Raw genomic sequence first — 18218 nt, 5'->3', positions numbered from 1 at the left:
TAACCCGAGAATGTCTTTTTACGAACACCCGTTCATCAAGCTCTCGTACAGAAGTCCATCCCTCCCCGAGCGGCTCTATCATCCCCCGGAAACCGTACGCCCACTCGTAAACCTCACGCTTCTTGTGGAGCCTTAGGTTTAGAATTCAACGTGACTGCCAAGTTATGTCAGTTTCCTGGCTTGTGGGCGTCGATGATAGACGGGATATTTTATTTCACTTCGTTGATTATTTAAACAATGATATCTCAGTGATATGTCGCACCCGAAAATGACCAACAATTGCATCAGAGAATTTAGGAAAAGATTCTTAGCTCGAAGAGGGGGTGTCGTAAAAACCGATAGCTCATGATTTTCAAATTGTTCTTAATGTTATTCATGCACAACCACATACCCCTATCATTGCATTTACTCTTCATAACGATTCCACCAGAGTACCGCTCATGTCTCCCTAAACATCCTCTGAAAGTTTCCTAATAAAGTTGATGCGTCGTGCAAGTGAATAGTCTCGTTATAAACAGCCCTTTGTCTCGTTACTTTTAGTTGTCGTCAGCAGTTGTAGGTAGGTTGTAACTGAAATTTCAGGGGAATAACGACTCTGCCATTCTGGATACCTCTCGTGAAGACACGTGATGTCACCCCGTTGTTTACTGAAAATCTGTTGTGGACGGGTAACATGCTCGTGAACACCTGGAACGGTTCAACGATTTTGGGGAAACTGCACTGAAGGGCTCTTCGTGAACATGAAACCCAATGAGTTCAAAGTTGTAAGAGAATGACTGGAAGATAGTCTGAACAGGGATAAGATTGGCTGTTAAATATTTAATGAAAATTAACGCATAATGTGGGAGGGCCGGTGAAATGTCAGAATTTCGTCAGGGCTGGCCTCTCCCTCCCCCACCCGCCATCAAGATCATCAAGGTTTTATTCATGAATTGTTCTGCAATCGATAAGTGCATCGCATAGACAGGCATTACTCACCGAATTATGCACACACTGACACACATATTGAAGTCATGTCCACCTTCGGTAGAGCCCTAGAGCAGCCAGCGATGTCTTCCACCCCGGTTGGCGCCAAGTTTACTATCGAGGTTGAGTTAAACCAGGACAGTTTGATAGCACCACGGGGAAATATACTTAGCCAACACGTACCGGATCTCACGAGTTAACCCCGCCCAGTGATCCTTGGAAAACATCGAGTCAACGATCCTCATATTTTTTCCCCAACTTCTCCCAATCTGTGAGCGTAGAGACTCGAGGTGAGACGACAGCTGAAGAGTATCATGTTGAATGATCCCCATTGACCCCACCATCCCGGGATTAACCCTGCGATCCGAGTGGCTATATTCAATTGAACACTTCCAGCGGTCGAAAATTCACTGATAAGTCGGTGGACATGTGGTGCGGTGTAAATCAGAAAATGGGCTTTTGATTTCGAGCCAAGGAAAGCCCAACCAAATTCGATCCCTGAAATTTCATTCAGATATCCTGATGAGCGTAAAAGGTGTGTACCATGAACTCCTAATTGCTTGTAATGGAAAACTTTGTTGTCCGTTTAACGAAAATTTAAAAATTCATTTTGAACAAATGGGTCTAATTGGATAGATCAAATTGACTCGGCAAGCGCATTTAAAATGTGCATTAAAGTTGATGAAGCATCTCAGCTATTTGTGGTTTAGCGCTTACGAGAGTTGAAGCCCTGCGGAGTCGCGGTTGACCCAGTGCCTAGGTAGAGCCTCTCAGCCCAGCCCTTTCATCTTCTGCAATATGCACAAGGTCTCGTTAGTTAACGTCTACCTCCTCCGTTCACATTTTCTCTCCCTCGAGCTCTATTTATCGCTCAATTTTTCATTATTTTTGTTTTGATGCCGTTCAAGAGTTGAAAGGAAAAAAAAATCGAGAAAAAAGACGAGAAAAGAAAAATGAGGAATTTGCCACTCTCTGGTGTCCTCCTTATCGGGTGGAGGCTGTGTCTGTATTTTTCAAGGAAGCGCTGGTAAGAAAACCAATGATGGCTCGGTGGGGCCGTTGTGAAGGGGGGAGGAGGGGAGAAACACGATGTGGTATGAAGAAAAGAAGTGATAGACCGCCGGAATTCCTCTGGGAGTGACCGAAAAGAAGGCTCTCGTCAAAGGAACAAAGGATGATAAACATAAAAAAGAAAGTTCCAGGAAATTTAAAGTACCTTGTGCCCACACAACCGTAAAATTCACCTTTATCTCACCGACGATGTCTCGGAACTTTCGTCCAACTTCGCGGAATTTCATCAACTCATGCGAAATACTTGAAATAAATTCAATTTGTCCGGTGATGAGGTGGGTAAGGATGCGCTATTTTTTCGGAAAGGTAATTGGGGAGAATTGGCACGTTTTCGTGCCATGTTTTTTAATGAACTGACGGTCAGGGGGCGCAAGAAAATTAACCCCTCAGGAACGGGACGCTTTGGCAACACTATTTGCTGAATTTCAGTCGCCAAAAAACGATATTAAGGAGTAATCAACGTCGAGAGAATAATATTCACAACATATTTGACATGAATGGGTAAAGTTCTGTGTGTTCGATAGTATACGGTGAAAATGAATCCCCATATTCCACACCCCTTTTCATATATTTTTCCGACATTAATTAATGTCAGAATAAAATTTGTCTGCATTTCATTCAATTTCAAACATCAATTAATGTTGAAATTGAATTAAAATCTGTATATATTTCACGTATTTCAAACACAAGCCATATTTTTCTTTAGTGTCAAAGGGGGTATGAAATTGAGGTGATTTTTTTTTATTGTGTTCAACTCGAAACGACATATACTGGGATCCTCCCCTGACCGCACGACCGTACACTTAACTTACTCCTCTTCTCCCTCGATTTTTCTCAACTTCCTCTCAACTTCACCAGATTCCATCGTCTCGCACGAAATATCGCGAAGTAAATCCAATTCGTCTCGTAACGAGGCGAATAAGACCGACCAATTTTCGAAATAAATAACCTAGAATGTTCTGGCAATTTTTGAAAATGAGCTAATGATCAATCAGTGCAGGAAAATTAAATACAGTCGGCTGGAAAAAGTGGTGGATTGAAATTTCAACGAACAATGGACGTGAGCCGTGGATTTTCGTGCCAAAATCCATATCCTCGTTATCCACTGGCATTTCTATTTGCCAACTCCGTAATACTGACTCAATTGTATATAAAATATCCCTTCGAATCACGTATTCCCAGTGTACCTCCCCAGTACCTCCCCAGAGTGCACAAAAGAGCCTGTGGAATATTTTTTTCCTTTCGTTTGACTATCGAAACAGACAGGTGTTGATCTTCTCATCGTATTTTTTTTGGCACTAACCTCCAATGTCTCCTTTTCCCAGCCCATTGTTGCATTTTATTTTTATTTCCATTTGCGTTTTTTTTCTGCTGTCGTGTCACTCGTAAGTGGCATGACGTACTCTAGCCAGCATTTTTGTGCCCTTGGTACCGTGCTATTTCCTGGTACTCACAGTCCACATGTGTCACATCGATTTTCCACTGTTCACCATCATCTCCCTTCAAACTCCCCTCAACCATCTCCCTGTTATTTCTTTATTTCTACCTCGATTTTCCTTTTTTTTTCCTCCAACACTCCGTCTCACTCCGGTATTTGGTAGTCCAGTCGCACGATTCTTCCGTCAAAGTTATAATGCTGAACGCCAGCCAAGAGCAGTCGACTGGGAAAAAAGAAATGAGATGGAGAACCTCGAAAGACTTTCAAGGAAATGTCATAAATCATTGCCCAAGGAGCCATTAAAATATTGCTCCAGATAGTACCGCATATTTGTTGCGTAATTCCACATCCAAACGCGGTTCATAAATTTTTCGTACCGTTACGATTGCTTTTACGATGAATTTCGGTAATTCAGCGTGACGGAGTCACGAAGAAAAATTTCCGAGAATTTTCCGTTGATTTACCTCCGATAATTTTTATCAATAATTCCAGTAATTCTCCAAACATTTTATCAATCAATTCCTCCTCTTTCTATCCGCACTCACCGCAATCCGGGAACGCACGTGCCACTATTTTTACACAACTCTGACATTTCCCCAATTCCATAAAAAATTATCGTAAAAATATAATGGATGGACGAAAGCCTCGTGATCCAATGCATCGTTCTGCACCTTCACGTGGCTAGCGTCCATCCATGTAACTGTACAACATTACATATTTTTATTCGCGCAGCGACATAACTATCGATTTATCCTGAGTATCTCCACTCAATAAACTAGACTATCAATAGAGCAACCTTTAATCTCGTTTCAACCCGACAATATTAATACACTTAATATCTACCGGGTGACCCTGAAGAACAGAAGCACTTCGCTGAAGCGGTGATCGACTCCTCGTGACAGAGGGTAAAAGTCACCGGGTCAATACATGGTAACGGGAAGCAGATGGAAAATGCAATTGAGAGAAGTGAGTGACGATAAAAAAAAATCAAAGCGAGGTATCTTTCTCTTCTCTAGTTCTTATTTCACCTGAATAATTCACGTGATGAGACAACGTCGATTGATTTTCTCTCTGCTGTTTTTTTTTTTCGCGATGGTCAAGGTAACAGCAACGAGACACGAGCAATCGATTGACGGGGAGGAGGGGACAGACAGCTTATCAACGGGATGCATACTTTTACATTATCATTCATTTTTACGATTATGAGCGCAGAGAGGAGAGGGGGGATAAATTTTTGGTTAAAATAGAAAATATAGAAACACCTGGGAGGCCTTTGGGTTGGCCATTTAACCGCCCTTGATGCCTTTTTTTACTGTACCTCAACGTCTCAAATAGGAATAATCGCCCAGGAACAATTTCCACGGCTCCGGGGAAATCTCAACCAGAATGACGCAGCCAGTTATGAAATTGAAAATTTAAACGCATCAACGCTCTCGCGCGTACCTACTGAATCGCGCCTACATTCACGCGTATTCAGCGGGTGTAATCGTAGCGGTGGCAGTAGTAGTGGTGCGGGATGTGTCAGCCACAAGTACAGCCATGCAGTTAATGTAAAATCCCGGTGGTATGCGACTGGACAAAAGTCAGCACGTGCCCGAGGGCCCGTGGGTGGGATTTTGAATCTTTACGAGGCTATTACAGCCGATTCAGTGGAGGGTCGGGAGGAGATAAGTACGTGTTTTTGGACAGGTAGGTTTACGAGCACATTCCCCCGTGGGTCTCCCTAGTTACTCGTAATTTAATCCCAAATTACCAGCGCTACATGGACGGGGTGAGAAAAGTTGAATAAAATGTATTTTAAAAATCAGGGGAAATTTTACGGAACTGCCAGGAGAATTTATTATGCAATAAAGAATATTTTATGTGACTGTTGTCATGCGAGGCTGGTGATTTCTTCATCGTCCCATGAAATAACGGACTACATGGCACGGAAAAGGGGTAAAAGACAAGTTTAGTCAGATCAGTGTCAAAAAATATTGTCCGGCGATCGTGAGAGGGGAATTTTCACGACTGGGAATTCGGCCCGTAGCGACAACGATTTTTTTGTTTCTTTGGTGAATCAGAAAAATTCAGATCAGGAAGTGAGAGTATTTTTATTTCACGTATTGAGTGTTTAACACTGATTTTTTTAGAATCTCTTCTTCGCTTCTATTACGGATTAGAGGAACTGAGTATAATACTATTAGGAATGTATGACATGATACACTGCGCTTAGCAGATATGCTCTTAAACGACGCCTGAGTTTTTAAAATATTCCGTTGAAGAGAAAAAATTTCACCTCCGTTGAACAAAATTAATTATCGCGGCTGTATCAATTTCCCTCGCCCTTCCCCACCCTCTCCCCGTGCAAAAACCACTGGATTTTTTCATCGAATTGCTCGTCGCGCTTCGATTGAACTCAATTTGCTATTTTAATGGAAACAATCGGGAAAGAATTCTATTGAAAATTATTATCCATTATTCTATTATTATTCTCTATAACGAGCTGGTTTCATCGATGATCTTTTTGTTGGCACAATGAATTCACAGCTGGATGAATTTTCCATATGCCCGTTTAACCAGAAACAAAAAGGAAAGATGAATCTCATTGTCGATGACGCGCTATCTTCGACCGATGATTTTTATTATTTTCCAGTAAAAACTTTGGCAACTTTGTTCTACCAAACTCGCGAGGGTTTGTGATGGGGGAAGAGTTTTAAAACTAATTCCATTTCTGGAACGTCAGCGTCGTCAGTGCTGCAATTTCTCATAGTTTATATACTCGGCGGTTATATGAAGTGATTTTATAAAGTCCCAGGTCTATTCACATTTTTAGAAAGTGATGCGATGAGAAAGTGAAGACCCGGAAAATCGACGGAAAAAATTATTGCTATCGTCGCGCCCGTGAAGAGTCCTAAAGTGGAGGAAAGTCCGCGAAGAAAAACTTTTAAATGTTCAGGAGGGCCTTGATCAGTTCCAGAGATCTGCGATTTTCAAATTAAACGAATAAAAGGCGCTAGAAAAAATTCCAAACCCTTTAGACGCACTGGTAAATGTTTTTCTCTTAATTTTCCACCTGTAAACAAATTAAATTAATAAATTCCGTAATTCAAGAGACTTTTGAAGTCTCGGGAAAATAAAACGGTTAAACCGACTCGATCTTCTGTCGACATCGACTGTCGGTCTCTCTCAGAATTAGATGGTTCATTCGACCCAAAAGTTGTTGTACACAAGTCGAGAAAACTTTCAACCAAGGAGATAGCTCCCATAACTCACTTCTGGTAGAAGGATCATAAAGAATATCAATGAAGAAGTTATGGTCAATTCCACTCAACTTCCCCGTTTCGTGCTTGCCCTAGAGGGTTCACTCCTTCCAGCCGATGTGGGGGATGGAAGGCGTAAAGGAAAGGATGTTAATGTATTAAGGCGGATAACGATGTTTCCGCATTGGGGGGATATCGAAGGCCATGAAGAATGAGGAAAAAAAGTCAAACTGAAGACCAGCAGGACGTTAAATTTGTAATTCCAAAGTGTTTCATAACCAAAGTTGTTGAACTTTTCAACTAAATAAAATAGCGCTTCAAGTTTTCAATCAATTTCCACCTAAATTCCAGATTAAAAAAATGCTACAATACCCTGATTAATTCTACCACCACCAAGATGATATTCTCCTTCAAAGTTCACATCTCGAATTTCCTGGAAGTCATGGAAAATGATAAAAATGACTCGTCCAGTTGACGACCGCGGGAAAAATAAACTCAACGAATAAATCACCGCAATCACCTGGTGTTTTCACACAGCCCTGAAGTATCCACCCGAGGTGACATTATGATTTATATTATTTTCAACGATAACGACCAACACTATCATTCTGCAGCTGCGAAAATACCGAAAGTCGTGAAAAAGTGGGTAAAAGTACACGGGATTCACTTGTTTGTATTTCCTTTTTGGCTCGAGAGTGCCGTGTGCGTCTTATCGGAGTGCTGGGGAGGGTATACCAGGCTGAGAAGTTTCCTCGGATGATGCTGAGGAGAGAATGGGCGGGAGAAAAGCCAAGGGATGCTGGCGAGAGACAGAGTGAGCCAAAGCGGCTACTGGAAAACTTTGAAGTGAGACGAACAAAGGGAGCCTTGGGAGAAAGGTGGTTTTTAGCGTTACTGAGTAAAAAAGAGTAAAGGATGAAATGAACGGTTTTCCCATGGTGAAATTTTATGAGTTTTATGCTTCTACTAAATTCCATACTCCCCACGGAGTTATATATACATTTTTTAATGTTGAAAGAGGAGGAACGTGAAGGCGGGTGAAGGAGGAGCTGCGGGACGGAGGGTGAGGATGAAAATTATTCGAAAAGTTTTCGACGTAAGTCAGCCTTTAGCATCTCACGTCTGACTGCTCACTGAGCATTTCGACTTTGAGCTTTGCCAAGTGTGGTATATCTTATTTATGACGCTTATATTTTTGGTTTGAATATTCTCTCGGCGGGTGCATAGAAATAATCCACAAATTTCGGACAATATTAGTTAAATTAAATTGACGAAGAAACTTCCATTCAGCGATGTGACGAGAGAGCGAAAATTTCCGAAATTCGTCACGGAAAATTCCGACGAAATTTTTGAACAGCGTGTCCTTCAACTTGTCATGCACTAATCTTTCTAATGATTGAATTTCCATTAACCTGTTTCAGTTGTTCATGATTGATAACTGCGCCGACGATTGGCGAATCGCAATGACTTGGCAACGAATATCCCAAATATCCATGGAATTGGGGATATGCGCAGTACATCCAATACCCGGTGAATACTACTTCCTATGGACGACCAAGTTGGCCAACAAGGGTGGCGATATGGGCTCCCAGTGGGTGCCCTACGATGTAACCCTCTCATTGCCAATGTTTCTACGCTTGTACTTAATCTGCCGTGTGATGCTCCTTCATTCAAAATTATTCACAGATGCCTCATCGAGGAGCATAGGGGCCTTGAATCGCATAAACTTTAACACGAGATTTGTTTTAAAGACACTCATGACCATATGCCCGGGCACTGTGCTCCTCGTTTTCATGGTATCACTGTGGATCATTGCGTCGTGGACGTTACGACAGTGTGAGAGGTAAACGCTCGAATTTAATTCATCGTTAAATCTTTAAATTCTATCATTTAAACGGTCTTGGCACTCCCTCGAGTATTTCATTTTCATTCGGCTAATGGCCCTTGAGAATGTAATAACCGTGTGGAGACGATGTTCCACGGTGATTTCCCTACAATTTTCCCAAGCCCTTCAGACAAGTGGAATTGCACGTGGGAGCGGAAAATAACTAGAAAAAAAATCCCAATTCTTTCGGAGCCACTCTCTTTATCCCTCAACAACTCCTCTTTATCCTCCTCAACTTTCTCCAGTTAAAGATGTGAGGGAGAGGGCTGTGGAAGCCACTGTCCAGGTACGTTGGAGAGAGACAAATCCAATCATTATCCATAAATGGTCGATCGAGCTGTGAATACTCTATTGAAAGCCTCGTGATTCCTACAATCGAATGAGTCTCATTTTTTTACCCCTTCGCAGCACTTAAATCTTCGTCCTCCCAGCACAGCATCCCCTTCCTCCCCTCACAACCTTATTTATTCAGCAGAGATCTTTTTCAGTGACGAAATCCCTTGAAATTTCAGTAAACGTTTCACTCCGCAATAAATTTCCGAAATATTTACCAGCGACTTCCGGTAAAATGTTTTAACAGTGCAATAAACTCAAGCTGCTGCACTGACGTTACAAATCGTAAATGTGATTTCAACGGTGTTCAACGATAGAGTGTCACGAATTACCCCCGTACTTGATATCGATATTTCACCACCTCATGGCCAAGTCATTTTCGAACATTCTGATGCGACAATTTCGCTCGGAAAAATTCAGCTGTTAAGGTAAAGTCCACTTCCCATGAAAAATAACGTTCATCGCTCTATCACTCGGCTGTAAGGTTTATCCGTGGGTTATATCCTGACGCCAATTGCCACCCCCCCTCCTCTCACCCTCTTATTTCAGCCCCTCGAGCACTGTGGCCAGCCCACCCGGTAAAAAGAAACTGGGGAAAGAGGCGAAATAATCTCAAGAGGGAAGAACCATATTTACACGTTTCGATACTGGAGTGGAGGAGCTGGATAAGTCAATTTCACTTGGCGATCAGGTTTCTGAGTATTTCGAAATCTCAACGAGATCGTGAATTTTTTTATGGAGGATATTTCTATATACGATGTACGAAACGATAGACGAAAAGGGCCTCTATCAAATTTTTTTATCGCTCTCCGATTCTCAAGCGTTCATTGGTCGATATATCGTATTTCAGAATATTTTCAGGCAATCATTTCTGATCAAATTGAATAGATTGAACGAAAAAACTCGGAGCACACCCTCCAGGGGATCTCGTACAATCCAGTAAAAAATTGAGTACATCAATTCAGTTTTTTTTAAACCGAAAAAGTTGTTCCTTCGGACAAAACAATTTTTTGTTTACAAAAATACGCTTGACCGAATCTAATCAGAAACTGTATCATTTTACTTACAAGAAATTCCATGTTCGATTCGAGCTTCGTGCAAGCCCACAAATTTAGTCCCCTCCAGTCACTCGTTGACCGTTTCTTGAACTCGTGGAGAATTCCGTCTTGACGCGTTCCCCACAATTCTCCCATGTTATGCATTTAAAAAAAACATTTCTGAACCTTATGAGGCATTTACCAGCACGACAAGCATACACGTAGGCTCACCATGCCGCATACTGATTACCATCTTTCAGGTTTCATGATGAGGAACATGCAAACCTGCTCAACTCAATGTGGCTCATAGCCATCACGTTCCTCAGCGTCGGCTTCGGTGACATTGTACCTAACACGTATTGTGGACGCGGCATTGCCGTATCCACTGGTATAATGGTAATTTTTTCCGAATTATTTCTATTTCTCTTATTTGCCTGGCGAGAATAAAGAAGTGAAATTATGCTAATGGAATTTTCCCCGCATTTTTGCTATTTCAACAGGGAGCTGGCTGCACTGCCCTCCTGGTCGCTGTGGTCTCCAGGAAATTGGAACTGACGAGGGCAGAGAAGCACGTGCACAATTTCATGATGGACACACAGTTGACGAAAAGAGTGAGAGAATAGTTTTTTCACTTTCATTTCCCTCCCATTTTCATCGTTGAATCGGCCGTATTTTTTCATTTCAAAGTTTAATTTGATTTCCTCCGCATGTCAATCACCCTGGGGTTTTTTTTCAGTTGAAAAATGCTGCAGCGAATGTACTGCGGGAAACGTGGCTCATATACAGACACACGCGTTTGGCGAAACGAGTTGTTCCGAGTCGCGTACGGACGCATCAGAGAAAATTTCTTCTGGCAATTTATGCGTGAGTATTTCATACGAACGATCTGCTTTTTATTCATCGAAATTTGGTATTTCGACATTGCTTATCTGTGATCGATCTGTGTTTGCAGACTCAGAAAAGTTAAAATGGACCAGCGAAAATTGATGGACAATGCCAATACAATAACAGATATGGCTAAAGTGAGTACTAGAGAGGAATTGACAAATTGAAAATTTCATTCATCATTCTTGTCCCAAAAAACACCAGCCAAAAAATTCATCTCCAATGGTGCGACAAAATGTATCACCATTATTATCTCATGATAATAGAAAATAATTTTATTTATAAATTTTCACTGCGACTCGGGGAATCGAATATGTTTTTGAATTTCAGCAGCTCCTTGACTAGTGGAGGAACGTAGATGTCGTCAGACATGGGCACGAAAAAATGTCATCGACAATTCTATTGAATTGTCATTGAACTCCACCAACTTCCCCCAATCATTTAAAATTATTCAAGAATGATGAAGAAATTTACAGGAATTTATTCCCGAGATTTTTCTCCCCCTAAAATTGTCAAATTTGTCTTCCTCCTCAGACACAAAATACAGTGTACGAAATAGTGTCGGACATGAGCACGCGTCAGGACTCCCTGGAGGAACGTCTAGTGAGTCTGGAGGAAAAATTAGTATCCCTCCAAGAGCAACTAGAGATGCTACCAGAGGCCCTGACACGTTGCTTGGCCCAGCACGCCGAGCGAATGGAGCAACGACGTAACTTTCTCCATCCAGACACAGCTGTTGTCCTAGCAGTGACCCCCAGTGGTGGCTGTGGCTCAGCCAGTGGCATTGGCAACAGTCTAAACGTCGGAACATCAGCAAATTTGAGTTCGGCTGCTCATCATCCACTGGGAAGCCTATCCAATTCACCACTACTGCCACACTCGAGGAGTGTACCAAGTGCACCAAGCACAATGTCCCTTCATCCATGGCCAGCGAGTCCAGTACTGCCACCAGTATCAAGCAGAACACCACACCTTGTACCAGACACTGGAGGTGGTAATGCTAGACAGCCACAGCAAATGCAGCACACATTATCAACCTCATCGCAGTCAGCAACAAGACTCACAACACAAGCTGGCATGGGTGGACTTGGCACGAGTCAGGGCTCAGATACATCACCACACAGCTGAGCTTCGTCTCTGCAGCCGCAGCACTCGTATTAAATCAAGAAAATGAAGAACCTTTTTCACTCGGGCCTCTAGGTATTTACGTGTATCAATCTGTGTTTCCCACTTCACAGAGAATTAATTATTGTCATGAGTGAGGAATAGATCTCATCTATATCTCAACCAATTGATTCTGTTCCAAGCACTTTATACTAGAATTATCAAAATTTCAGGGAAAATATTACGTTATCCTATTCAATTTAAGACGAAATAATTTTCCCAAATTTTTCTCCTTGAATTTTTATCAAATTTGGCATCTCCTACTTCATCTCCTCCCAGTCAGGACAAAATAATCTCATAAAAAATTACTTCTCTGTGATTGTTGTGGCCCTCAAGGTCTCCCCCCTCTCGTGTCGCTCAAACCGGTAATTTTTCACTGTTGATAAATACGAATCGATGATGATCGATTGGCAATGGTTGTAAGTGCAGCAGGTACTGCACTCAATCGATCATAAATTCAAGACACGAAGGACAACGAGTGCACCTCTCTGGAGACAACCACAACGAGCTGGTCTTGCAGGCATTTCTCTAATGCACAGGATTGAACGATACAAGAGAAGGGGGAGTAGAGAGGTTGAGGATGCAATGAGGGACAAATAAAAAAAAAACTGTAAATACACGGACTCTTCCACTAGCTGCGGACTGCTTCCCTACCATCAGCCCCTCTCGCCCATTCTTGCGTGCCTCAATACCTCAATAATTAAGGTACTCGATTCGATTCAACCTTTATCCTACTGTTCTATATGCCGTCTCTATATATCTGTCAGTTTCAATGTTTCCTTGTATACTTGGATAAATGGTAAAAATTCATGGAGACAGGTAACCGATGAAAAGTGGTCTAGAGGAACATGAATAAACCAAGGGTCACGCAGTAGAGACAAATTGGTGACGTAAAAATAACGAATATATTTGATAGAAAAATTACATCACGTGAATATTCATCATCTCGCGATCTGTTGTGAATAAAAGTCCTATCTGTCTTTCAACTCTCACTTACTAACGCAAATCTTTATAAACAAACTTATCTCTTATCTCCCCTCTTCTCTCTCTCTCTCTCTTTCTCGAAAAACTCTTGCTGACTATGACTAAATTTATTATAAAAATTCCCTTTTATCGGCGTGAAATTAGTCAACGACTAGTTTTTATGCGAATAGTAAGAGATAAACCGACAAATTACTATATTAAATGATGGCCTTAAGGAGTGGTATAGTTAGGACAAACTGTCGATTGAATTCTAGCCACCGTAAATCTGCTAAACGGGTATATCGATTCAGCGTTAACCAGACAACTATGCGATGAGCTGAATTATTGTTTTTTTTTCGTGTGGGGGGTATGAGTAGGTTCGTTCAAATTGCAGGGGAAGGGATATGCCATTGTCAAGAATTGGTGTGGTAATGGACATGAAATTAATATTGATTTATAGTGATTATAGGCAGGATTGATACAGTTGAAGTAAAAGAAAAATTAAATAAATAGGAGGAAGAATGCAAAGTGATCTTATCCGCTTTAACGTCCGTAGATTATAGTATTTATCACTTTAGGTGTGAAAAGAACATAAAATGAGGCGCACGTGTACAGGGACAGTGCAGGGACGTGTAGTATTCACTCGAGTACAGTTGAATAGGTAAAATGAAAAAAAAAAATAGGAGACAAATGATAAGTTTTTTATTGCGTAGACGAATAGGTGGCGGTTTAGTGCAGAGCAGAATTAGATTAAGCGATTTCATTGTTCATCGGCTGGGGCGGAGGATTATGAATCCGTTAATTTTTCTTTTTTGCTCATCTTTTTCCATCTGGAATAGACGGAAACGTCAGTGAGATGGGTGACCTAGATTGTTTTGCCGGATTTTCTCGATTAATTTCTCCGTTGCTATTGGTTTAACAAAAACTCTCGCCAAAGGGGGCTTGACATCGCGAAATGGGACCAAAAATGGACACAATCCTCAACACAACAGAACAACGGAACAGTAGTTATTTTCCCTCAACTATGTTCATCTCTGATGCTATGTCTCAATGCGAACTGGACACGATACAAGCTACACAGTATTTTTATATAGGAAAAACAAAATGTGAACATAAATTCTTCTGAAAAGTGCATTAAAGTGTCGGGTCAACCACGCCGATGATATTGAATGGAGAATCAATTCGGGAGGGCAGATCGGGGAGCTAATTAGGCAGTGAGAATTGCATAGAACGATTCAGCGATGCGAATTGTCGATTTTAATTTTTTTATTTGTACTGGGGAAATTTATTCATTAGTGAAGCGATGAGTCTCAACACAGGAGAACGAGATTGATGGGTTGTTCCTTAATGGAGAGTTATTTCGAAATTTTAAAGATTAACAATTCCAACACCATTATTATCGCGAAAAATGAAAAAATCGTAATGGCTAAGTCTTGAAAAACTGAACGAGAACGAAGCCAGTGGATTCGCTGTACAAATTGAAATCTCAACGCCGTAATTTTTCCACGGTATTCTGCAGCTAATAATAAATTTAAAAAAATAATAATTAACCAATTGAATTAATGGTAACATTCACCAGTTTATACGAAAAACAATACGATTATTGCTATTCCTATACATATAAAAAATTCATTAATATATTGTTACTATTATTAACAATGAAAATAATAATGAAAAAAAAAATTGAAAACTTATGAATCGTAGAGTTTTACCAATTTTAACTCGAATTTAAAAATACAACTGAAATTCTTTAATAACGAAATCTTTACCGGTATTATCCGGCGGCAAATGTCGTCCAATTGTTCCGAAAAATGACCAAGCGATTAACACAAAGTTGATATACCGATTTAGACAGTAGAAAATCAAGAGTAATCGGAAGTTTTAAATGACGAATAAATTATTTACCGCGCGTTCCATCAGATGAGACGTTCAATCGATGAATAGTTAATGCACGTGTGTTCATTTGGGCACGAGTTACGCGCACATCGTGCATGTAATTTAATTTGAATGAATCCAATAATCAGAAGAAAAAAAATCCTTGATTTAGGATGCCAATCTTCGGTTTACGGTAGTAACTATTCACGAATTAAAACCGAGAAAATCTGCTCGACGCATATTACTTAGACGCCGTCAACAATAGGCTTGAAGAGGTTTATCCACTTAGATGATAAAATTCGTTGAGGACTAGGGAATTATCCAGAGTTTATGTAAAAAGTGGTAACGGAGTTTATTTACTCGAAAAAAATTCCTCTGAATAATTTTTCATCGTCGTGACAGTAGTCATTGCTCTTGTTATTAACACTGACAATTTCATTTCACGTATGCCTTGACATTTAAAATACAGATAGTATAAAGTCATCGTCCATCAAGAATTTTATTCAGAGAAATTTCTTTCCGGGGAAATTGTCTCCACTCGCTGAAAAATTTTATCCAATATTTCATTAAAAATACGGGAGGGGCAGTATAATTTTGGGCCATATAGGTGTGCCAATAATCAAAGAGTATTATGTAGAAAAAACAATTGTGAATTTATCCAAGTTAATCACGTACTATCGGATTTGATTAAGAATAGATGAATGAAAAAACTTGATGGATGAGAGGACACTGATTAAATCGATGCCACTGTCACTCACGCCTCCAGTTCAGTATCTGAATCGACATTCTCCATGCGCAACGAATCTTGAAAGTAGTCAATACGAAAAATTCCCATCGTGTGTAAATTAAACAAAACGATCACTGTCGATATCCAATCGACCCCATCAGAAATTTACAGAGCTACACAGGTCTCTTTTAATTTCTTGCTTACGTGCGGTTAAATTAAACAATTGAGTTTATCGTGCAATACTGGGGACCATTCTCGTGTTAAATATTTCAGCGATTTCGATCTTCGATCGACTGATGAAGATAAATGGTAATTAGGAACAGTGTTGCATGCCATTTGTAACGGCAATACCAACAGTACCAAATTGTATTATCCAGTATTTAAACAATTCCTTGGGCATTCTACACTTACAGTGAATTCAATGAATTGTGAGGGAAACAAGGGAGGGCTCAAGTACTGTAATTATTACGGCCATTTACTAGGTTTATTGGAGAATCTTGGAATGTTGCGAACTTGTTCTACTGTTTGTCGAATTTATTTCTACCAAATTATTGGACATTTCTCACTGACGTTCCGGAAAACTAGTGCACACGGAAATTCTATTAACAATTTCCATGGAATTTTGTCACACGTGTTGACTTGAATTATAATGATCTTCGAAAATTCCAACAGTGTGCAATCACTCCGTCTATATTTCCCTCTCCAAACACCAACAACATCAATTCATCAAGAGCATACTTATCATTTATGAATAGCAGGCAATTTGATAACGAAAATGAGACGTGAAAGCCTAAATGAGCGGCCTGGTACTCACCGAACATGTCATAAAATCATTGCTTTAATAGATCCCCAGCAAGAACCTCTGTTAATAGACAAAATAATCGAATGCACAAATGTGCTTTTATTTGTACAAAGCTCCACACCATAAAAACGCCTGTAATTTCCTAATTTTCGTGAAGATGCATCTCGAAAGACCATTGACTCACAGCAACAAAAGCAATCTCGTCTTTAAAAATTACAAAAAATACCTGCTCCCACCGTTTGCCATTTATCTTGTATTACACAGATTATTCTGTACTGCCAACTGACTTCTGTGACACGAGGAATTAATGTAAATGATGCTCACGAAAATTAGGAACCATCAGTGGCATTCGTTCAGCGTCCGCTGCTCTGTGACAAAAATTTCAATGGTAATTTATGCCGCAGAGAGGAAAAATCAGAGCGAGCATGAGTTTCATTTCTCCCCTCAGAACATGAATAAAACGAGGCACGAATTAAGCTAATGATCTCGTTCTATCGAATTGGACAGATCCATAAAATTTCGTAGAAAAATCTTGCGCATTCAGTGAACAATTTTATTGTATCTTCATCTAATTTATTCTATAGAAAAGATTAACTTTTATTTCCTTTTAATTTTTTAATACAATCAGCTGACCTCAATAAAATTTTCCATCGAATGCCCAAGTTTTTTCTATAATTTTTTATATGTTGAGTTGACTAAGTCACATTCCTTGTTCATTTACGAATAATTGTGTTGCGTGTAATGTAAGAACGGGGCCTATGTCTAATGATAAAGCGTATTTACTGTATAAAGGAACGATAAAATTTCAATGATGCCAGATGAATTCGATGAACGTTTGCAGAATCCGAGTAATAATTTAAAAAATTACGATATTTAGGCTCGTCGAGCTTTAATCTTTTATACACTGCTATGATAGTCACATGCGGAATAACTGAATAAGTAAATTAATCAATATTTCCCAAGTGAAAATGAACATTGAATTGATATCAGCGCTGTTCAATTATTAACCCTCATTTTTTTACAGTTACAAATTTTTCGGATAAAAAATAATACAAACGTCTGTCGGCTGCGATGCATTAATAGTTCAACTGATGAAAGTGATCGAACAATGTTGATGTGCATTGCGAACCAGGAAGTGAGAATAAAATAACCAGATAGCGCTCATTCTTGATTGATTACCATTTATAAGCACTATTTCGCACAAAATGTTCATGTGTAATTGAGTGTTTAGGATTAATTTTTATTTAAATTTGAAGATGAAAATAATGAAGACCTGTTGAATGATTTTTCATTGGGATAGTGGACACAATGAAAATTGTGATTTTCCATCAGATTATTTAATTGAATATGAAAATTAATTGAAAAACAACAAACACGTATCTCATATTTTTTAATTTCCTCATTCAATGAAGAACAATTTCATGCATCAACTCGATTATAACAAGAGCAAAAAAAATTCAACATCTACGTTCAATAGCATATTTATAATCTCTTAAAAGAATTGCGAGAAACACATGGAGGAAACCACTCTTGTTACTCATTGATTGGGTAAAGAGAAAAGAGTACGAGTGAAACCAACAAAAACAAAACAATACTAGTCTGTTATCTCTGTTACTCAAAGATACAACCTCTTCTAGTCTATATAAACAAAAAGAAACTTCTCAAAGAAGGAAACTGTAAATAAGTGTTGATGTAAACATATTATGTTTGTACATACTGTTACGTAGTTTTAAGTAACGCATAAAAGAATATACTGTAATAAACGTTAAACTAACACGATACCAAGGGGGAAAAGAAGAAAAAAAAATGCAGAGGGAGGATTTAATACTC

General features: G+C 39.8%; 1 protein-coding gene across 7 annotated transcripts in view; it reads left to right on the top strand.

Moving 5' to 3' along the window:
• Positions 1-18045, top strand: part of LOC135163561 (small conductance calcium-activated potassium channel protein) — an 88095-nt gene extending 70050 nt beyond the window's left edge. For all 7 annotated transcript variants that reach the window (XM_064123092.1, XM_064123091.1, XM_064123090.1 and 4 more), the window contains 6 exons: positions 8139-8560; positions 10233-10368; positions 10473-10583; positions 10709-10836; positions 10925-10994; positions 11392-18045. In XM_064123092.1, the coding sequence (XP_063979162.1) occupies positions 8139-8560; positions 10233-10368; positions 10473-10583; positions 10709-10836; positions 10925-10994; positions 11392-11985 (1461 nt within the window). In that variant the 3' untranslated portion in view covers positions 11986-18045. The remainder of the gene's footprint in view (positions 1-8138; positions 8561-10232; positions 10369-10472; positions 10584-10708; positions 10837-10924; positions 10995-11391) is intronic.
• The last annotated feature ends 173 nt before the right edge of the window (positions 18046-18218 follow it).

Source organism: Diachasmimorpha longicaudata, chromosome 6, assembly GCF_034640455.1.
Source record: "Diachasmimorpha longicaudata isolate KC_UGA_2023 chromosome 6, iyDiaLong2, whole genome shotgun sequence".
NCBI classification, from domain to species: domain Eukaryota; kingdom Metazoa; phylum Arthropoda; class Insecta; order Hymenoptera; family Braconidae; genus Diachasmimorpha; species Diachasmimorpha longicaudata.
The sequence above is the reverse complement of the archived record's forward strand: the minus strand, read 5'-3'. Positions and strand labels throughout refer to the sequence as shown.